Here is a 23,771-nt window from a genome sequence, read left to right on the forward strand (position 1 = left end):
AGAAGTGCTTGTATGATGCTTTATTGACTGTTTTTGCATTGATTATTGTGTCACAATCAACCTTATCCTTGTTTTCAATTTGTACCCCGTGTGGTGTTATATATTGAGCCGTCGTGCCGCCATTTCCTTTAACTACGTTAATACTGGCACAGGTGTTACCTATCTATTATTGTAACCCATCTGGAGGTTGGCAACCCTAGGTGCTCCTAATGTTACAAAAGGAGTGCAATATAGGAAAAAAGCAATACAGGGAGCCTTCACAATTAGTATAATAAAATCCCTTTGGAACTGGGATTTTTAGACTAGTGATTTAAAGATTTGCCATTAAATACTGTCTGGAGATGTATGTGAATGTTAACTTACTATTTGCAATAAACTGCTTACATGAAAACTTCACATTCAGAGGAGCAGATTGTGGCACAAGTTTGTAATATGCTATATTGGATGCAATGCTGTATGGATTTTGAACATTCTGTTCTCTGAGCCACAGTTCTAACACAGTCTGGCTGTGATTGACTTAATCCATGCATTCTAATAGCTGGATTGTGGAATGTGTAATTTCAAAGAACAACCCAATCAGTCTCCTTCCCTCAGAATTTGAACTGTCAACAAATAAATATACTTGTTTGTTGGCAACAAATTGCCCAATCAAACCTTACTCCTGCTACATGCATTGGATGTCTTCAGACAGTTGGAAGAAAAAATAGCCCATTATCTTACTCTTTCTAAGAGTTTTCCCCATCTGCCCTTATGCCCAATCTCATTTTAAAATCCTTCTAAGGTTCTGAGTTGGAACCAAATAATCAGAGTATCACTAGTGGATTGGATTCTCCCCACCTCTTCACAGCAGTCCTCCCCTCACAGGGTACCAAAAAGTTGCTCTTGAGCAAGGGTCCCAATCTTTTTTCAGCCTGCACGCTCCTTTAGAATTCTGACACTGTGAGATGGGCGCAGCCAGAAAATGGCTGCCACAAATGGCTGCCATAGGAGGCAGAGCACGCCACAAAATGGTTGCTGCAGCTTACAAAGATCCTTGTGCTGTGGTACAGTTGCTGCCAAAGCAACACTTTTACAACTCTGTACAAATTTCCATTGGTCAATCATAAGCCTTGATGGACAAAAGCCTCACCTGGCCCCACCCACTTTCTAAAGACATGTGGTGGGCAACAGGAAAGGTGTTGGTGAGTGTCATAGTGCCCATGGGCACCACGTTGGGCACCCCTGCTCTTGAGGGAACAGGGTGGGCTGCAGCACATGTGTAAAATCTTCAAAAATCACAATCCCCTTCTGCTCACAGAAAGGCGCTTTTGATTCCATTCTTCTATTTTTAGTTCCAGCTTTCTGAATGAGAGATTAATTATAAACCTTGTTTTCCCCCTTATGTCAGTGATGGCTTTAATCACTGCCCTTTTGATGAACCATTTTTTTTGAGACAATCTTCAACAGGAAGCTGTCTATTCCCTATTCTATTTTATATGTATGCTTAAATCCAACTCTTGATTCAGTAGAAAATTGACATAAAAGGACAGCCATATCAAATTGCCTGATAAATTTTTACATAAAAACAATCCTATGCAGAGTTATTCCAGTCTCAGCACTGACTTCAATGGGCTGGAATATCTCTGTACACAGGATTGCATTGTGAATTACCTGCCTTGTTTTCAGATTCTCCCAACACAAGTGTTTATGCTGATGTAATCGGCTAGTCTGACATGGGATCAGGATTCAATTATACTGTCGAAAGCTACAAAAGTAATTGGTCCTGGAAATGGATCTAGGAACTTGGTAACTATCCAAAGTTAACATACCTAAGCATAGTTTAGCATTGTAGAGCAACTAAAGAGTTAGAAATAGTTACAAATGTTTATTCTTGTCTATGTTTTTGTGTATCCTGTAAAAATTAAAGGTTATTTCTGTTTAGGTATAACTTCCTTTTCTGGATTGACCTTATCTAGCTCTGTTTTCTGTCTCCCACTCTAGAAATGATGTAGTATTATTTATGGTTTAGCATTTATACCCCATATCATGCCCCCCAAGAGGCTTCGGGGAACCTTACATTAAGTGAAGAAACATAACCCGGTGATGAGTAAAAATGCATTCAAATTATTTTAAACAAATGGAAAATAGGAAATGGAAAGAAATCATTAAAAAGCATATGAGCAGCATCTAATATAACACTTTAAAACCCACTCACTGGCTTCAAAGTAAAAATATCTTTACAATTTTCCTAAAAGCTACAACAAAAATGGCCTTATGAGTTTCACTTTAGTACAATCCAGAAAGGGAATTCCATAACATGGGCACCATTGAAAAGAAGGCCCCGAAAACACGAGGGCCTGCATGAAGGTTTTCTTGGCAGCCATCTCTGCTCATAGGAACTTCTTCTCCACTGCACGGCATAGTTCCTTCTTTAAAGGTCTTCTGGAACAGCTGAAAAGGGTTTTTTTTTAAATCCCAGAAGGCCTTTTTTTAGTTACATTTATCTCTGGTGCATGTAAGTTTGCATGGCTGATATTTTTAACTGTTGTGTATAGATTTTATTGTAAGCCGCCTTGGGTATTAGAGTATAATACTAATAAATTCACGAAATACACAAAAGAAAAGTGCAAGGACATAAAATAGACAAAGATAATTCATGCCTTTTGAAAGGAGGTTAAAAGAGCCAGTGTAGTACAGCGGTTCGAGTGCTGATGTAGTGACTGGGAGACCCAAGTCTGAATCCTCTGCCACAGAAGCTTAATGGGTGATCTTGGGCCAGTCACACACCGTCTGCCTAGCCTACCTCACAGAGTTGTTTAGAGGATAAAATGAAGGAGATGATAATGATGTAAGCTGCTTTGGATTCCCACTGGGGAGAAAAGTGGATATAAGTAAATAAATAACACAGTTGAATGCTCAAAACAAGTTGGGTCATGGTCAGCAAACAAATTATTTCTTTATGGCAACTACTGATATTTTCCTCCTTTTTTTAACTAATTCATTTTCTGGTCATAAAAAGCATTCATCTATGTGTATGATTATCCACAAATACACCCACAAAACTCTAAATGATTGTCTGACCACATCTTAAGTAATTTCACCTACTGTGCAATAGAATGTGTTTCTTAAAATTACTCATTCATCAGCACATCCATGAATTTGATCAATAAAAGAATTGATTATTCCCATCAGAAATTTTAATAAAATTAATCGAGGCATTAAAAACATAGTACATTTAAGAGTTAGTTTCCAATGGTGATTTACCCCCATTGGTGGTGACACTGGTGACAAATTTCAGTAGCCTTGTTTTTCCTGTTAGTAGGTTTATCATTATAGGGGACATATTTTTCTCTAGTTTTACATTGGAATTAATTAAGCTTGGAAATTCCAAGTATCACATTAAAAATAGCATTCAATAAAGGCTGTAATAATTCCCAGATTAAGACAAGCCTTCCTAAACAAAATAGTTTGATATTAGAATCAAATGCAGCATCTCATCTTAATGAAACAAAGGGGAAACCAGCACAAAATCGCCAACGGGAAGATTATAGAATGCAGAATAGTTATCACAGAAGTGATTACTCTAGTTCTGCAAGGTAAATTTGGAATTCTTCTGGAACCCTGGACCTCTTCCTAGAAAGGGGTCTCCACAGCCAGTGTGGTGTAGCGATTAAGAGTGTCAGACTAGTATCTAGGAGACCCTGGTTCACGTCTCCACTTCTGCCATGGAAACTCGTTGCGTGACCTTGGGCCAGTCACACCCACTCAGCCTAACATATCTTGCAGGGTTGTAGTGTGGATAAAATGGAGGAGAGGAGAATGATGTAAGCCGCCTTGAGTCCCCATTGGGGAGAAAGGCGGGGTACAAATGAAGTTGATATAAGTAAATAAATGTAGCCTCTTTCCAAGCATAGGAAAGAATCTTTTGTTTTTTGAACTCTACTGCTTCTCCCATAATCAGGGGCAGAATCCTTGCCCGATGTACTATTATTATTGGCACCAACTCACATGCATACATTGTACTCCCACTGATATATGATACATGTCTCTGCTTTTGGATTATTTGCTGCCTATAGGCTTGGACTCTGGTCTTGAAGCTTGGAGCTCTGCTTGGACCTTCAAAGAATCTGCAACTCATTTCCTTGTTTTCTTTCTTATACTGCCTTTGCCCGCTTGTGTTTCCTTGGGAAAGCCAGCATGGTGTAGTGGTTTGGAGTGGTGGAGTCTGATCTGGAGAACTGGGTTTGATTCCCCACTCCTCCACATGAGCGGCGGAGGCTAATCTGGTGAACTGGATTTGTTTCCCTACTCCTACACGAAGCCACCTGGTTGACCTTGGACTAGTCACAGCTCTCTCAGCCCCACCTACCTCACAGGGTGTCTGTTGTGGGGAAGGGAAGGTGATTGTAAGCTGGTTTGATTCTTCTTGAAGTGGGAGAAAAAGTCGGCATATAAAAACCAACTCTTCTACTTGAGTACAGTCATTTGCATAGCATTTGGATGCCGGGACTGGCTCTTTGGTGAGATTGTAATATAGGGTATTGACATTGGATGCCTGATGCTACCTTGTCTGCTTGAGATGTGCTAATTCCCCAACCCAGTTAACTGTATTATTCCTCTTAATAAATTTTATTCTGCTTTCATTGTATCTGGAGCTCAGTGTTGTTTCCTTACACTCTGGCATATAAATGTTTTAAATAAACAAATAAACCTTAGTGTGAGTTTGGGCTCAAATTGGAAAGTGTGCCATTTCACACTGATATGAGCCTAGGAACATGTGTCTCAACTGCGCATGGCATTAGAGCTACAGTGCAATCAATGGGCTTGACTGGAATAACTCAACACAGGATTGCACCATTATTCATTTGACTCAAACCACACAAGGATAACCAAACATTTGAATATAGGCATCTGGGTTCTAGTCCAACACTTTGTCCACAAGGCCTGGTTCTGACACATCCTTTAAGGAGTTTCGGTGGCACGCCACCTTTGGTTATTCTGGCAGGTCGAATTCACAAACGGTTCAACCAAAAAAGACAAAAATTGGAACATAAGTTGACAAGACACAGGACAATGTACCATGCATGTTTCACGATTGCAGCTCGATTCCATTTATGTGAGGGCAAAAACTTATTGATAGGCTCCTATTTCTATGCTGATGTGTGGAAGATATGTGGGGCCTTCAGCAATGCAATGGCCCTATAATCCTTATACCTGCTTCTCAGGTACTTTATGATGTTTTACTATCATATAACAGAAACATGTGCAGAAGCCAACACATAATGTAACAGAAGTAAAATGTATTGTGTAAGACCATAGGCCATTACAATATAAAAGCAATATAACAACAATTTTAAAACCAATATCATTTAAAAAAAGAAATAAAAAATGTCCTTTACAATTCTGTCCAGCTTTTACCCATTGTGTATGAATGCCGCAATAGGAGTTATGGGCTATATGTGGTCCCCAAGCACTATTGCTAAATGTAGGTAAAGAAATGCCAAAATGAAGATAAAGGAACATAGATTTCTTATAATCAACAGAACTTTGCAAAATGTCTTAGTTTCTTCTAAATTCTGCCTGTCTCTGTACAACCCTTCCAATATGTGTGCCTATGCCAAAGTGATCTGAACCGAACACTCTTCTCTTTCCCCCTAATGGCAGAGAACAGGTCAAAGAAGATCAGTTTAGGATGCTTATCTGAAAACAACAGCAACAAGAAATATACCTCTTGGCTGTATGAATACTTTTGCATGTGTCCTCTAGATTCAGGTTCCATCTTATCTTGGCAGACTATAGATCCATTGAGATCTGGGAAGGAAAGCCAGTAAGATCTAGCACAGGATCCAATCAAGTTGTTTAAATAACTCATTGAAGTTATCTTACCTGGCTTCCCATGTTTAAATAAATATCCATTATAATCTTTGTTTCAGCCAGCAGGATATCAGTGATTACCAAGATTTTTCAAAACACCTTCCAAAGCAAACATTGTTACCAGTAACTCTGCTAAAAGTACGGGCATACCAAGCATGAAAATAATTTAAATTGATTTTTAAGAGTTGGGAAAGGAAGCATTGTCTGGGAGGCAAACAAAAACACAACAGAAGTTAAGATATGCATTCATACAGAATAACTATGCAAAATTCAAGCAGCTATTATCCTGGACTCCATTAAAAAGCCACTTGGGCAGTATGCATATCCAGCTAAAAGGAGTAAATCCATACTTTTTGTTTAAAATACATGATGGCTGGAGGTATTCAGTAAATATTATACATTTTAAATTGTGTTGTGAAACCTTTCTTATTGGTAGATTGGGCCGATGAAATTGTATCATTTAATCCCACAATTAGAGCCAGACCAAGATATTTTGGCACTTGATATTCAAAATCCAAATAGAGAACAGCTTTATTGCAAGTGATGAAAGTGGACAACCAGAGTGGCATAATTATTAGAGAGTCATATTAGGACTTCAGTCCTTAATTCTGCACTTTGCCATGAGGCTTGCTGAGTAATAATTGGGATGGTCATTAACTCTCAGCTTAACACACTTTAAGGTTTTTGAGAGAATAAAACAGAGGAAGGGAGAGCCATGTATGCTGTCCTGACCTCCTTGGAAGAAGGATGGGATAAAAATCTAATGAAAGATAGACTTTCAGTGCGGTCTCCAGCTCTGAACACACTTTAATCTAATGCGTGTACGCCTTGCCTAGCTATATTAGTATCCCATGTAAACAACAGCAACATATTATTCTTTCTTCCTTCACAAAGGTCTGTGGTTTTGTTAGAATGAAGCATCGTTGAGGAGGAAGAGAGGCAGGCAAGCCAGCAGAAAAGCTGCTAATTAAGATAGTTTTTTCTCCCCATAGGTCTGGGAAAGGTAATTGAATACCAGCCATCTTTCCTTACAATAATTTTAATCTACCAGATTTGACCTAGCGGAACAGAAAAATAATTTAGTTTTCAGGTATCACTCTGAGGTACCTGACGATTGTAGTTTAACTGCATTGGGGCTTTCAGGCGATCTTAAATTCACAGATAGCTGATCATTGCTGACCTGGCTACCTAGGCCAAACAAACTGATATATTGCACTTGGAGGTGGGAGAATCAACTGTACAACAGGTAAACTATCTTCTTGTCTACTCTACTACTATAGACAATCAAACAGTGTCTGAATAAAAGATGCTCATGGCATCTTGGAAAACTGTGGGCCTATTCTTGCAGTCACAGATGGTCAAATCAACATGCCTTCACAAAACAACATTTTCTTATACAGGGAAATGCATAGGACATGTAAATAATTCCTCCTTATCTATCATTTCTCCCTGTCAATCAACTATAAAGTTTTAAACAAAACCTTGCTTCATCTTACAGGATACCAGTGCAAAAAAAGAAACTGAGTTGTAAACACATTACTCCTATTAAGTGGGTACTAACTGAGTCCTATTCCTAGAGGTAGTCATAAACAACAAGAACTTCCACACCCCTGTTGACCCCTACTCTTCCCCTTTAACTCCACCTGATTTTTCCTACTTTCTTCCTTCCCTCTGCTTTCCACCCTCCCACACGCTCACTGTTTTTTCTTCTCTTTCCCCCTCTGGTCACCCACCCTCCTTATTATATCCCATCCCCTTGCAGAATTGTCTACTTGTCCTTTGTTGCCCCAATCACTTCTTAACCCACTTGCTATTTTTCTTCACCCCTCCTGCAGCCCTTGAAGTTTTTTCTTCCTACTCCCCCCCACACACATACTTTTATCCAAATGTACCATCTTAGTTTATTCTAGGGCAATGTTTTCAGATGCTAGTTTGTGATGCTTTTACTGTCTGTGGGTTTTTAAAATCCCAAATAATAATAAAAAAAACTTCTGATGTTTTGCTCAGGTTTGTAAAAAACCTGTACCTGGGGATGGATTTTTAAAAAATTTTCATAGATGCCTTATTTGCCTTAACAGCTAGCCAGTCTAGGTGGAAGAGGAAGAGTCACTATGAGTTCCTCCATGAATCTTCCCCTAATAAGGTAGAATTGAAGAGCCTCCTTATGGCACAGTGTGAGAAATTTACAATTTATTGTGTCTACGGGCAAAGGCATGTGTGATGAAGTATCAACTAATAAGGATGAGGAGGTTGAGTGAAAAGGCTGGCTTAGTTTTTAACTCCTGTAAACTGCTTTAGGAACCAACTTTTTTGTTATTGTTAACTGACTGGAAATACAATTAATAATATACAAGACAGAAAGCATTACCTTTCTTGAGGAGTCTTACATATAGTACAATTTAGTAAGCAATGTGATAAATGTCTAATGTTTCTAATATCCTCAAGCCACAGTCTTTGTATATTATCTATCCGAATTACTGATTCCACTATTTGAAAACAGAAGGCTGTAAAAGCCCTATTTATACTACGGTCATTCCAACAAATAAGATTCAGTTATACTGCTGTTTAACCAGAAAGCAGTATTAGAATTTTTTAATGCCACGTTGATCAGTCTGAAGTGGAAGAATCACCATAACCTCCTTCCTTAATCTTCCCTGAAGAATGTGGATTTGTGAAATACCTCCCAGGGCCCATTGTGGCAAACCAGCAATTTCCGATGTCCTGGGGAAATGCTTGAATACAGTTACTGTTAGGCTGTGATAACTCAATCTTTTTTTTCCCTTCAAAACCCAGTTTCATAATTTGGGACCACTTTCAGAATGTGAGTTTTTGGATTAGATAGCGGGGCTGAGTTCTCCTAGTACTGTTACAGTCCTCAATCCGTAAAACAAGCCTTAAGAAAAAAATAAAGTTTAACAGGAGTCTTGTCACCCTTGTGGCATGTTAAAGACTTGGAAAGCTTCTGCTGGAATTAAAACGGTGTTAGCACCACAAGGCTCCAGGTTATTTTGCTGGGACAGATGAACCTGGCTACCACTCTAGGCTGACCTGAGGAAGCCTGCTCAATTACCTGGAGATCTGACCCTTCTTTACCTGAGCCAGGATAAGACCCCCAACTTCTTTACCCCTCATGTCCACCCGAAAGCTTTTAACCTTCCTGGGCGTCCCTCCCCTTCCATGAGGTCCCACTGTTCGCGTTGACCTATTTTTCGTCTGAGGCCCAGCAGGAAAACAAAAACCAACGGCGAGGGTTTTTGTTTGTAATCTTTATCCTCGATGTTTAATCTTAATCCCCCTCTGGGAGGATCAAGCAGTGGAAGGGGCCCCCCGGGGCCAAGCCTGAGGAGTCTCCGCTCGAAGTCTTTACGCGCCCAGCCGTAAGCCTAATAATCCTACTTACTTTCAAGGAAACGCGTTCAGATTGGGCACGGGTTTGCATGTCAACCCCAGCGGAGCCCCTCAACCCAGAGGCACATTCACCCACCCGGAAGAAGCTGGAAGCTCCTGGCCCGCTCCAAGTCTAAGCGGGCTAAGGCGGGCTTCCCCGCCCGGCCTGAGGCGAGTCCAGGGCGGCGGGGGATTGGCCGGAGAGGCCCGCCCGCCTGCCCGCCTGCCCGCGCGGTGAGGAGGGTGGCAGGCGAGCACGCGCTTCCCCTCGGCCCGCTCCGGCGAGCCGCCGCCGCGCGGCCTCTCCCCCCCCCCCATCCCCTCCCGGAAGGAGAAAGCGCAGGCGCCGCCTCGCCTCACACCTGTAGCGCAGGCCTGACAGCCAGTCCCGGCTTGCCGCCCCGCTCCGCTCGCTGCCCTCCCTTGCGGCTGCGCCTCCGCCTCCCTCCCGGCCTGAAGCAGCAGTACACAACAGCCGCCGCTTCCTCCTCTGCAGCCACTCGGGCCGCGGCCTTGACGTCGCTTCCTTCCAACATGGCGAGAGCGCTGTTAATGGAGGCTGAGGCGAGCGTGGAGCGCCGGGACTGAAGGCGCCTCGAGCCCGGGAGAGCCGGCGTTGCTCGGCGGCGGCCGCGGCAGCCGCCCCGTCGGGACTCCGCCTCGGCAGTTTGGCCGGGGACCTGCTTCCAAGCCGGGAGGGGGGCGGAGGGGACGGCCAGAGCCGGAGCTAGCCAGAGGCTCCCCCCAGCCCGCCCTCACTCCCCTCACCGCGTCCCCATGTATGAGGGGAAGAAGACGAAAAACATGTTCCTGACCCGGGCCCTGGAGAAGATCCTGGCTGACAAGGAGGTGAAGAAGGCGCATCACTCCCAGCTACGCAAAGCCTGCGAAGTGGCCCTAGGTAAATGGAGAGGGTCGGTGGGGGCGGCGGGGGGGGTTGAGGCACCTGCAGCGGGAAGGCCTGGGGGTTGACCGGGGAGGGTGTCGTTGTAAAAAGACTGACAAGAAGGGGCAGCGGCGAGGGTCTGGCGGGGCGATTTGGGGAGGGGGCTGGTGGGGGAGGGGCAGCGAGGTGACCGGAGGCGTGGGGGGGGGTTTGTCTGTCGGTCCGGGTTTCGGGTTGGCTTGGTAAGGCTAGGAAGGAAGAGGACAGCCAAGCCAGTGGTGCTGCTGGTGCATGAGATAGGCCTTTGTGATCCGGCACACAGTGGTGGTGTTTGGAGCTGGAGAGAGGAGGGGACTCAACAAGGCCTGGTGTGTATGTTGTGTTGCAGTGGGCTCAGGGAGGAGTTGTGCGTGCGGGTTCTGATGGAGTTTGTGCATTAGAGGAGCTCTCTTCCCCCACCCACCCCTGTTGACGGGCGAAATGCAGCCGGTTGCCTTGGCATGGCTTTTCTTTCATCGCCTCTCTCGCCCACACGCACACAAACACACACACACACCCTGGATGAATAGGCAGAGAAGGTGTGTACAGAGCTGACCTGGAAGAACAAGGCCGGCTGGGAGGGAGCAGGTGACAGGCAGCGTGGGGGTGGGGGAGCGGAGAACGGAAGCTCTAGAAAGGGAATGGTGGAAATCTAGGGACAGTGACACCCTGCCCACATTTGAAATTGATGTTTGCTTTTAGAATTGAGAAGTGGTTGTGTAGGGAGGAAGAACAACAGGAGAGGGGTATGTGTTATAAGGAACCCCTCATAGTAGAGCTCTCTATGTAGATACCTCAGGAAAAGAACTGCTTGGAGGAGGAGTTGCCTTCACTTGTATGGTTATTGCAACTAGAATGAAAGAAAAATGTGGTATAGAAATCATGTTTTACAGGGTTGAACCCATTCATCCAGGGCCGTAAATTGGGGCTTGATCCCTGCCCCTGTGAAGTCATATTGAGTCATTTCATTAGAGCAGGGAGATATTGAGATGAAAAAATTATTAGGTGGGGTAAAGCACCAAATCATATGCAATGATGGTGTTTTGAAGAAATATAAATGCATTTCTGGGCTGTCTTTGCATTTGTTTAAAAGCACTTTGTGTAAGTTAATGCCTGGGAAATAAAAAAATGTGTTAAATCTAGAAGAATCGGTAAATAATCCCTCTCCCCGTGGTGGCGACATATATTATAATGCTGTGTTTTAATTATGTTACTTGTGTGTATGTGTGTTTAATGATGTCCATTCAATAAATATTTGTAAATAAATAAACCATATCATTTCTGCTTGAAACGGCTTTTACACTCTGATCCAGAATGGAGATGCTTGGGAAAAAAATTTGGCATGCAAATGGCCTTGTTTGGGTTTGAGCCTGCAGCCTAAATCAGAATTATATCCACATCTGTAAATATATGTGCATCTAAGTGTGGATACCCATCTGTACCATGCTGCTTTCATTAGAATGTTCACCCCCCTCCACATTCTGGTGCTGTTATTCTGTCATTAATATTCAGCTATTGTTCACCAGGATCTCAGCCTCTCTGGCCTCAGCCATGGTAGCAGATCTGTACTTAGATACTGTTGTCTTAGAACAGCGTAACTATGATTTAGGATGGCACTGTGTGTTCTTAATGTTAATATCTTGCAGAGAGATCTATGGTGTACATTTTTTATTCCCTAGGTGTACCACAGTATGGGTTCTGTTGCTGCTTAAAACCAAAACCTTGTAAGTGGTGATGAAAGCTGAATAATGGCTGAAAATATTAGTAAAGGTGACCTTGCGATGTAGGAATCACACCCAAGTTGTGTTATGTATGAGGTTATTCTTCCTGTTTAGAAATGTAATATTTAACAAGGTTACAGTTCTACACATACTTACCAGGAAGTTAGTACCGTTAATTGGGCATGTGGGATTTGCTTCTAAATAAACAGAAGTTTGTTTAGTGTCGAGTTAAACTGCAAAACTGTAATCTTACCAGGAAGTACATTTTATTGAACTCGGTGGTACTTACCTATGAGTAAATCTCTGTAGGATCAAATTTTAAGTGAGTTAATGCACTAACACTGCATGACCCATCCTACAATAAGGAAACTACAACCAGTATCAATTGATTCTGAGCCAGATATTGACTCAATATGTTTGTTACAGCCTATTCATCAAGACTGGTAAAAACACATACGTGCAAACAAAAAGTACATTATAGTGCCTCTAATTAGTAGTAATGGTTAAAATATACATGTATCTGGTTCAGGCTCAGAAGGATCTGCTTTCTTTGTGATGCTGGTTCATATTTATACAGAGAAAGAATACTGTACTGGTTCAATATGGAAGTGCTAGATCACTTTTTAAAAACAATACTATTTTTAGTCCAGAAGAGGTATAAAGAACAAAGTCATTCTGCATTAGGAATGTATGTACATAACACTTTTCAGTTTCTTTAGAATTAGTTTGAATCTTGTAAAATGTCAAGGCTTCTCTCCCCACCCTTAATTTATGACAGTGATATATGATCACTTGGATTTGTGAAGGCTATACTTGCAAATTAGATTTTTGTCTATCTTGACTGATAAATCTTCCAGGAAAAACTGAGAAAACCTTTGTCCAGATCAATCAATGTCTTTTTGCTTGAGAGTACATTCCCCCAGCCGCATAAAGAAGCAGTGGTTTAGCCACTGCTGAGGGTGGAGGGAAGGTTTTCTTTGCTAGGAAGTCCTGACCAATTATTAAACTTTCTCCAGCTTCCATTTTTTGTGCCAGATGATGAAACATGTAGTAGCATAGCAATTCAAGGTATTTCTGAGTGATACATCTTTTCTTGACCCATTTTAATCTGACTTTAGGCCTGGTTATGAGATGCAGACAGCCTAAACTTCATTGGCGAATGATCTCTTATTCATGGAAGAGTAATTCTTCCATGTTGCTCCTGTTAGACCTTTGGATGGCATTTGATACCATTGGCTATACCAGCCTATTGGACTGTTTAGACTTGGGGTTGCATTCTTGTGACTTGAAGGGTTCTTTTGGTCTAACAGAATGCAGAGACATTTTCCAAGGAACCTGCTATGAAAGATATCAGCAGATACTGTATTGCTAATTCCATTTGATATCTATTTAAAGTTGCTGAATTATATCATACGGCATTCTGGAGTTGCATTTCATCCAGTGCTAAGTGTCGAGAAATTATTGTTTTTGCCTGGGTGCAGGGGTAAAGTGCGTTAGGAAGAACAAGCTAAAACTGACATCAGACAAAATGGCAATAACTTTGTTGTGTAAGGCTGATATTTTGGAGCAGACTGATTTATCAATGTTGGACGGAGTCCCCTTGGTCCTATTGACTGGGTGAAAAGCTTTGAGGTGCTCTATTGGAGAAGTTGATTGGTGTTCAAAGAATGCTTTCTTTCCTTTAATTGGATTGCTGTGGTCCCCTCTTCAAGATTCAGCCATTCTGGCCATGCTGATCCATACTTCTGTAACTTCCAGGTTGAGCTACTGCAATGCTATCTATGTGAAGCTTTCCTTGAAGGCAACCTGGAAGCTTTAGTTGGTGTAAAATTTAGTTGCTTGCCTTTCTTCTGACATTGGGTGGCAACACATTTTTAAATAACTCTGCTGGCTTCCATCCTTTTTGTGGGCTCACAAAGTGCTGCATCTTACCTTTGAACCGTTCACAACCTGCAACTTGCATACCTGGAGAACTCTCTCTCCCCATATATAGCCACATGCCAATTAAGATCTGCCCTACAGACGCTGCAGGTGGTACCGTCTACCTCTCAGGTTTATTCAGTGACAAGGACTGCATGAATGTTTTTAACTCTAGTCCTGTGAAATGGTCTGCCCGAGGATGTGTCAAGGCCTCTTCATTAACTCATTCCAAAGGGCGTGTGAAGACCAAGCTGTTCCCCCAGGCTCTTGTATGACTGTTCAGACTGTGTTATCTTGCTGGGTTCTGAGATGTTTGGTGTTTGGCAGTGAGTGGGCTTTCAGTGATTTCATTGTTTCTGTTTTCTGTTGTCTGATTTCTATACATTGGCTGTTACCGCACTAGGTATTCCCAGCGATGTTTTAAGAGTTAGGAAATGTTATAAAAAATACTGTTCGCACTTTCTATGTATTCCCACCGATGTATTAAGAGTTTGAAACTGTTATAAAAAATACTGTTCGCACTTTGTTTGGCATCTTTAGCTGTGAAGACATCTTCCAACCATTTTTTAGCCGTGGCATCCAAACACCCTTTTAAAGCGATGTTTTTTATAAAATTTCAAACTCTTGATACATCGCTGGGAATACCTAGTGCGGTAACAGCCACCGTTTTATTGACTATAAGCCATTATGGGAAAGTATGATAATTTTTTAAAAATGAATTAAATGTATCTACCAGGTAAGCAAGTCTGTGCTATTTAGATATTTTCTTCTTCTTTGTGCTGGTGAAACTGTTTTCACATAATGGGTCTTGAATTTGATCCGTCTCATGCTTATTACATGAGGCCTGTACTGGCTCTGGGTTTTTTCTTCAGTGTTTCTTTTGTATTCTTGATGCTCATTCACTGAGAGCTGAGGAGCCTTGAAAATACTACAATTAAAACAGAACAGAGTTTTCATGCAATAGATACAAATACAGCTCTTTGGTAATGTACTGCAAATGGTTCCTGTGTGAAATAAAAAAAATATGTAAATAATCTGGATGTTTTTGCTCCCTGCCTTTAATACCTACATACTGTTCAATATTAACTTTCATGTATTATATTTTGGAATAAAAACTTTCTACTTTTGATAATTTCATAGCCCAGTATTCTTACCTTTTCTCATTTTTCTTTGTAATTTGTCTTAGAATAATAATAAATGTCTGGTTCTGAGGAGGGGCTTTACAAAGAACCTGATTTTTGCGTGTTTAAAAACCTTTAGCTATTTTCAGTGTTCTTTGAAGTGCTTCCACATATTAGTTTTTGTGTATGTTAATCCAGTTTGTGTAACCACACCTATGAGGTGTTGCCATCTCAGGGATGCTTACAAGAGAGGCAACACAATTTGTCAAACAGAGATATTATACTAGCATAGTGGGTGTAATCCTTCAGATTCATTTAAATAACCAGAGTTTAAATTTCAGGATCATGTACACTGTCCTCATAGTGTGACTCACACATAAATTCCTCCTTTCCTGCTGTTTGCTGGTTCACCACTGTGTGACCATTGTTAATCCTGATTAAAATAAAACCAGGTATACTCCTAAACTCCCTTTCCAATTTATCTTTGTCCAGACCTTTCAAAGAATCAGTTTAGATATAGCCCAAAAAGCATATGCTGTGTGAACAAGCAATATGTTCACATGCTTACTCCCTCTCTTCTTAATTTGTTGTTGGTGTTCTATTTCAGTTAGATATTTCGGCTTGAATCCTATGGCTGTGTTCCGCTTGCTCTTTGCTCCAGCCACTGCAGAGGACAGTCCCTACTGTGGAACTGGCTTCCTCTGCTCCTAGTATTTCCATTTAACCAAGATCAGTGGCCTTCAATGAACCCTTATGCAAATGGAAGTGGTAGCAGCAGAGGAATTGAGCTCTGCAACTGAGGCTGTCCTCCACTGTGGCCAGTACAAAGCGTGTGTGGAATGTGTTCATAGGATTCAAGCCTTCCACTTTAGTGCAATCCATAATTTACTGTTGACTCCAGTTTAGTAAACTAGGCCCTTCAAACCAGGATTACAATCCACAGTGTGAAATTGGTTTCTAGTCCTGGTTTGAAAAGTACACATAAACTGTAGTTTGCTTGTTTGCAAACCATAATTTACTGTTACATCCAATGATGAGGAAGTAACTCATTGCATCTGGGTACACAGAAAAGAGGGAGTATGTGCACATATTAGTTGAATGTTTGAACAGGGCCTTCCTCCAATTTGTGTGTTTCCACTCTGCAGTCTTGGACTATATTCATAATCCTCAGATCCATTCATCCTCTTTCTTATGTTTATGTTACATATAGAGGTAGTTATCTTTTTAGTACTGAAAAATGAAGTAAGGGCCTGTTGTGTGAGTCCTTATTAAATGGGTTTTGCAGAGGAAAAGTTTCTTCTGTTTGCTGCAGTGAATCATCTTGACTTTCACGCTTCCTTAGTTAATACCACCTCTTTTAACAGAATGTTTCCTGCTGTTTCAACATTCACTCTTGCCTTTGCCCTATTTCTGTTCTTATCTTTTCATCTTCTGAGCAGTTAAGTTTCTTTGATTCTTCTGTTTTCTTCCATACATACAATTACATGTCCACAAACACAACTGGAAGACAGATTTTACTAGTGTTTGATATTGCTGCTCTTGAAATAAGGTCTCTAGTACTTAACACATCTCAAATATTTTGGATATTATATGGTGTGGTGCTAGTATTGCAAAAAGGTATGAGGCTGGCTATTTAGCAATTTGGAAAAATAGTGTTATAAGAGGGTTTTTTTGGAGGGGGAATTGGTGTTGATGATTACTGTACATGGAAAAAGACCGCTAATATATTGGTTTTATGTCACAATAAGAATGTGGTATCTTGGTAAAAACTGTCAAAGATAAGTAGAACAAGGAAGTAAACACAGTATCATGTGAAGAAAAAGCACCGTTACATTTATTTACTCAAAAGCACAAATGAAATCAATAGGATTTACTCCCAAAAGAATATATAGGCTTGCAGATGTGCAACCCAATTTTATAAATGCTTTCTGTGAAGAAAAAAGAATGGATTGGTTTAAATCAAGCAACCAAGAAAAGAAGTTCTTAACGTTCCTAAAACGGTATGTGCTTATTAGTTGCTGTAAAAAAATTGTCAAAGTAAAAAATTTATACCACCCAAGAACTTAATCCAAAACTACTCATACAGTCTATAATCAATTTAGAACTCAGAATTTTTATTTCCTCCTACTCAAACACTAAGGCTGAAATCTTAAGCACCCTTGTTTTGGGTGGAGTACTGGTGAGGTCCAGGACTTCCCAGAAGCACATCCTTGTAGTTACTGAGCAAGAATAGTGTATCTTCATGAAATGGAAACTAAGAATTCATTCTGGTTGGTTAACAGCCCAAATACCAGTAGTGAAAACAATACTGAATGTGCTCATGAGCTACAAGGCCACTGTAACACCTGGGTGCCAAAGTCACACTTTTCTTCTTTTACATACAAAAGTAGGCTTTCATTCAGTGTATTTGATAGTGTCATAGATTGTGACAGAGTAAGTATAGATGCAAATGCTTTTATTACATTACGATATCAGGTTAAACGGGATTATTTAAAAAATAATATTCAATATTATTAATTTACAAAATTAAAGACAGATACTTTAAAATTAAATCACCAATTTTAATGTACTTTGAAAGTAGGGTTGCCAACTCTGGCTTGGGAAATTCTTGGAGATTTGGGGGGGGGTGTCTAGGTAAGGAGGGAGCTCAGTGGGATGTGATGTGGTGGAGCCTTCTCTCCTCTGAGTGTTACAGCCTTAATCACTTGAGCGGGAGTGAGTTATTAGTCTTCATTCTCTGTGAGAAGGATTAATAATGAATTCTAAAGCTGATTTTAACAAATAAAAATTTGAATATAACAAAATTACTTCTGCCCCTTCCCATAAAGAGAAAGTGTGTGCCTCTTTTCTTTAACAGTAACCATATCCTAAACACTGATAGAGATGTAGAGTTGCCAGGTCCCTCTTGGCCACCGCCGGGAGATTTTTGGGGCGGAGCCTAAGGAGGGAGGGGTTTGGGGAGGGGAGGGACTGCAATGCCATAGAGTCCAATAGCCAAAGCTGCCATTTTCTCCAGGTGCTGATCTCTATCTCTGGAGATTAGTTGTAATAGCAGGATATCTCCTGCTTGTACCTGGGGGTTGGCAATCCTAGATGAAAGTGTTATGTATTGTGAATTGTAGTAAATCCCACCTAATTTAATGGAGTTTCTTGAAGATGTGATCATAGCATTGCAGACTATTCATAAGCAGGGTTATACCTTCTAAGCCCATTGAATTCAGTGGTCTTAAAAGGATCTGATTCTATTTTGGACTGCTCTAGTAGTCTTTGCTCTGGATTCCTCTCTTGGAGAGAAGTTAGGTTGACTTCTTCCTGGAGCAGGGTCTTTTCTGTGGTGGCTCCAGAGTTATGAAACACTCTCAAGAGAAAGGTCTATGTGTGTCCTTCCTTGGTTTCCCATTATAGCTGGAGTTGTTTTTAGTGTGCTAGCGTTTTTGGAGATTTTGAGTATATATTATATAATTTTAATTGTTTGTGTTTATTGTAATTGTATTTATATTTGTGAACAGATTTTTTATAAACATAAGTAAACGTAGCATTACTGAATCTTCAAAGACTTTCCTTTTATTTCTCTTTTATATTTTCCCTTAAGCCCTCATTGATCTATCTTTTGCAATAGCATATCCTTGATGGATGATGGTGGCACTGTTGCTTAATAGACATATTTATAACACAGATATAAAACTTGGAATTATTGAATCTTCCATTTGTGTCCTGTTCTGTATATAAAATTAAGTTTGAATTTGGCCTATGGACATCAGTCACACCGTTTCTGCTTTGTTACGATTATAGAATTTCACTGCTAAATAAACCTCATTGTTCTAATTGTATTTTCTTTCTGTTCATCCTACTTTGTCCTAGATTGTAAATGTTCTGTTTGTAAGTATACTTTTTTCTAATATGTATGTGCTTTCAAATGTGTTTGCTTTAAATGTTATTCTCGTGCTGTGTACTGTGTCAGCAACAGGTTACTATTAAGAGCTTATTCATTTTTAAAAAGTTTGTGAAATGCATGTTATGCATGTTATGCATAATGATATGCTTCGTATACATAGCCGATATATAAAGAAAATACAAAGCCAATTAAGCAATTAAGTTCAGCTTAAATTAATGAACAATCTGAAGCGGAGTTATACCCTTTGAAGTCAGCTGAGCTTCTTGTTTCCTTTTGCACCATCTTATGTAGATTCATAGGTTCAATTTTTCTTCGCTCGTGTTTTCAAACGTCTATGATCTATGCCTCTAGTCACTGAATCATGGTATGCAAGTTGACATTTTCAAGTGTAATAACTCAATTGATTATAGAATCCATAGCTTTGCTTAACATCTTTCTGCATTCTTAACCAGTTTAAAAGTTACCTTTTTCAATGCCCGGTCCATTTTTCTTGATTATATCCACACTCTATATCATGCATAATATACTATAGTCAGAGTTTGGTAATTCTGGTCCTAGTACATTGTTCCTTGGATGTCTCCCCATATTGATTGTAAAGTCCTACACTGTGCTTATTGGATGTCTTTTTGTAGGGACGTATCAAGTATACATTGCGTAATCTGCTTTGAATCTCAGTGATAAAGACAGACTATAAATACAGCAAATAAAATAAATATTAAACTAGATGGGTATACTTCATTACCTTTTTTTTTTTTGCTTGAATAGCTCAAACAGCTTGAAAACTAAAATAAGACCTTTATGTACAAGTATGCCTACAGAAGTTACTAGCCTATCAGATTGTTATTCGTCCTACAATATGTGCGTGTACACTAATTATTTAGAAACAAATTTATATTGCCTCTCCAGGGAATCTGCACAAGGTGGCTTACAAAATAAAACATAAATGTAGCAAAGCATTAAAAGTTACTAATTGAAATCCATCATTATATGCCACCATTAAAAACATAGACCGTAAAACAGAGCACTGGGCAGCTTAAAGTAAGTGTTTTCAGACAACTTCAAAAGAAAGCAATGTATACGCCAGGTGAGCCTCAAGTGGCAGGATATACTAAAAAAGACCTGTCTCTAGTTGACACCTCACCTCTAAAGGTGAGGACACTGAGAGCAGAGGGCTTGTGAGGCAGCTGGTGGGCTGGACAGTATGGGAGCAGATGGACCTTCAAGTGCCCCAGCCATTTAGGGCTTTCATTGTAAGAAACCACTTTGAATTGTGCCTGGAAAGAAACGAGCAGCCATTGCAGATTTCAGCACAGGTGTGATATGATCCCTGCCTACGATCCCTGCCTACGACAATATCCTGGCTCTTGCATTTGGGATGAGCTGAAGTTTTCAGACCATTTTCAAAGGCAGCCCCATGTAGAGCACATTACAGGAATCTAACCTGGGTAGTTGTGTTAGTCTGTCTGTACAATAGAAAAGAGCAAGAGTCCATTAGCAGATTAAAGCTTTTGTGAGTTACAACTCACTTCTTCAGATACAGCTAGAATGTGAGTCCATCTGTCCTTAAGTAGAGAAGACTGAAGTCAGACACCCAATGGCAATAGCATTGATTACACTTTTGAAACTGCCAGGCTTGCCTGATATTGAATTAGAAATGGTATCCATTCATTGTTGTTAGCATTATGAAACAATGGATATTTAGAAACTGAAAAACTTCCACAGAAAAATAAAACACTGGAATTTTGTAACTGGGAAAACCCTATTAACCAATATTTTTTCCAGACATGCAGGAAGTTCCTTCTGTGATGCTGGTGGATGGCCCCATTAGCTCATCAGCTGCTGGAGTGGGGGGACTTGCTTCACTGTTAGAAGGATTATGTATGTGGTTTGACTTGATGTGTGTAGTGTACTCTAGCACAGTATAGAAATTGGTCTTAGTGATATCTAATATGGTCAGAGATAGTGTTCTTCTTGTGTTAAATAACTGATCTAGTGAGTATCCTGAACAGGTTATCTGGCTTTTCAGCATAAGCTTTGTATTTTCATGGCCATTCAGAAAGCCAATAATACATATAAGACTTGCATCTCATTTTCATAGTTCTAGGTTGTTTTAAAATCAGGCATTTGCATTTACTGGGAACTACTTTTTCATTATATGCCAGTGTGGCGTAATGTTCCTTTCACTCAGTAATTGAAGAAAGATTTTTCAGGATTTCTTGCATTTGCAAGCCTGACCAGATTATTTTTCTTTATAACAGTTGTATGAGTGTTTTTCATTTCACAGTAGAAAGCTGAAGCTTAAAAACAATAGATGCAATCCAGTCAAAATGGGAGATAATGGGTAATTTTGGTTGGATAAAGTCCATTAGCTTGGCTAAAGCAATCTTAGCACAGTCTTCTTTGCAGTCTCGAGTACTCATGAATACTCAAAGTAACAATTCTGAGGTAGAAAAAATGAACACCAGATCTTTCTACATTGTTCCATAGTGTCTGCTATGAATTCTATATCAGTAATGTAATGTTATTTGTGTAAATTTGCAGCAGAAGTACCACACCTCTGACATAAAAAAATGGAATTAGGTTCTATCTCTATTAAATAAGTCATATAAAATTATATTCTGTATAGAATGTCAACAGGTGTACGCTTAGTTTACATATCACTAAAGCATAGTTTTGAGCCAAAATAGTTGGTCATGGAGCTGTGTGAAGTAGAGACAGCTCTCAACTTAATCCTCAGTGGTGCCTGGGATCTGATGCAAGTGTTGTCACCCCAATTTGGAGCTGAGTGGTATAAATTTGAACAGATATGTATGAGGAATGTTGGCCAGAAAGCCCAACGTGACTCTATTTGATTTCAAAAGAGAGCTTCTGGGGGTAGGTGGGCTTGGAAAGGAAGGCTCAAGAAGCTCAGATCTTTCCAGGGTGCTTGTGGTTTTAAATACTGTCCAATAATAGCAACTTAGCTAGAATATATAGCACAGGTATCAACAAGTCTAAGAGGATGCCATTGTGATTAGCAAGCAGGGTCAAGGAAGCTACAAACAGCTTGAAGGTTGCCACCATTAAAATGAGAACATCTTCCTTAAATAAGCAAACAAAAAGGAAACCAGACTCTGGCAGCACAAATCAAAGGCAAGCCAAAAGTAAGGTAAATAAAGAAAATTTGGAGGGATATGTTGCTAAAACTTGTAAGGTAACCAAACAGATTTTCACATCAGAAAAAAATCTTGATCCCTCTGAGACCCTCACTCCCCTTTTTGTCATGGTTTGTTTCCCTATTTTCCTGTACCTCAGTGTGGGCCTAGGATTGATAAACGGAGCTTGAATTAAACTAATATCAAAAGGCACTGAGTCACGCTAAGGTGGAAAGGAATGCAGGGCAGCTCCACTATCAGTCATGCAAATACCCACCCTAAGAGGGATTCAGTCAAGGGCCATTTTCTCTTTCCAGATAATTAACTAACAACTCAGATCTCCAAAACAATAAGTGACAGGCCAATTCCAGCCATTCCCCAGCTTTCTCAATGACCAAGATTTGCTGAAGGAATTCCAGCATGGCTCCTGCAAAAGTCTTTTTACTTCTTCTTTTTTTTTTTGCAGTTATTTGTAAATGTCAACAAGCATGGGTGTAGGTGTGATAATTATATAATTAAACTTTCAAAATCGTTTGACAAGTACCTCAGCAATAATAAAGTTTAGAACTCTTGGGACAAGAGGTTGGTCCTGCTACGCACTAGATGAAGAGGAGAAAGCAAATGGTAGGAGGAAACAGACTGTTTCCACAATGGAGAAAAGCAAGCAGTAGGGTTCCTCAAGGATCAATATTCATACTCTTTTTATAAATGATCTGCAATCGGAATTGAAAGTGAAATAGCTAAGGTTGTGCATGGTGAAAAACTTCTGTGGGTTGTCAAGTTGCAAGGATGTCTTCAAACTGGTTGAATGTGGAATAAATGGGAAATGAGGATTGATGTAAGTGTAAAGTGGTGTGCATTGGTGCCATCTCCTAAATTGAAGTATTCTGTGATGGATTTGAAACTGGTGGGGACTGGTAGGGAAAGAGATTCTGGTTCCATGGTGGGTAAAATGTTAAATTAGTGTCTGGCTTCAAGGTTGGCGTCAGCATACCCTCAGGTGGGGCAGCTGCTGGGGCCCAGGGCTTCTGGCAGGGCCCACTGCCTGGTGCCATCAGGGAAAGAGCTGCAGGCAGTGTGGATGGCTGTGAGCGTGAGGGCTTGTATGCAGGGCACAGGTAAGTAGTGAGACATACGGGTGAGTGGGTGGGAAGGGGGCCTTGGGAGCTGTCCCCCAGTGTCCCCCCCCCAAAAAAAAATCTGGAGCTGGCTCCGTGTGGCAATGCTGAAACCAAAAAGGTCATTTTAGGAATTATTAGGAAATGGGTTAACAATAAAATGAACATTGTCATAGTAATACCTATATATAAATCTGTGGTATGGAGGCATTTGAACTATGGTATACAGTTCTGTTTGGGAGCTAATGTGGTATAGTGGTTAGGGTGTTGGTCTAGTACTGGGGAGCCCAGGGTTTATCAGTTTTTGTATTTTGCCAGACAATTAGAACAAGTCATGGGTTGAAAGCCTGTTTCACACTTTTGAGGTTGGATCCAGCAATTGCAAATGGGGATCTTCCTTAACTTTCTGTTGCACAGCCACTTGCTGGTGGCTGAGGAGAGCTTTGTGTACAAAAAGGCACCCAGCTCCTGGGAAAGGGGGCAGTCTACAGGCAGAGTCTCTTGTGCCAAAGAGAGCTCCCTGGCAGAAGAGGGAGAAGGAGTAACTATTTTCCCCAGGTTCCCATGTCAGGTGGCTTTTTCTCCATAAGGAATGGCTAATCACCAATGAAACATTTTCAAAGACTAAGGAGAGTGCTAAGTAAAGAGCTCGTGGTTTATAGCATCCAACTTGTGGTTTCTAATTCTGGTTCACTAG

General features: G+C 40.6%; 1 protein-coding gene across 1 annotated transcript in view; it reads left to right on the forward strand.

Moving 5' to 3' along the window:
• The first annotated feature begins 10,010 nt into the window (after positions 1–10,010).
• ARFGEF1 (ADP ribosylation factor guanine nucleotide exchange factor 1) overlaps positions 10,011–23,771 on the forward strand; it is a 77,487-nt gene continuing 63,726 nt past the window's right edge. The window contains exon 1 of the mRNA XM_056853989.1: positions 10,011–10,141. Within this exon, the coding sequence (XP_056709967.1) occupies positions 10,018–10,141 (124 nt within the window). The 5' untranslated portion in view covers positions 10,011–10,017. The remainder of the gene's footprint in view (positions 10,142–23,771) is intronic.

The sequence above is a fragment of the Euleptes europaea genome, chromosome 8 (genome assembly GCF_029931775.1).
Source record: "Euleptes europaea isolate rEulEur1 chromosome 8, rEulEur1.hap1, whole genome shotgun sequence".
NCBI classification, from domain to species: Eukaryota; Metazoa; Chordata; class Lepidosauria; order Squamata; family Sphaerodactylidae; genus Euleptes; species Euleptes europaea.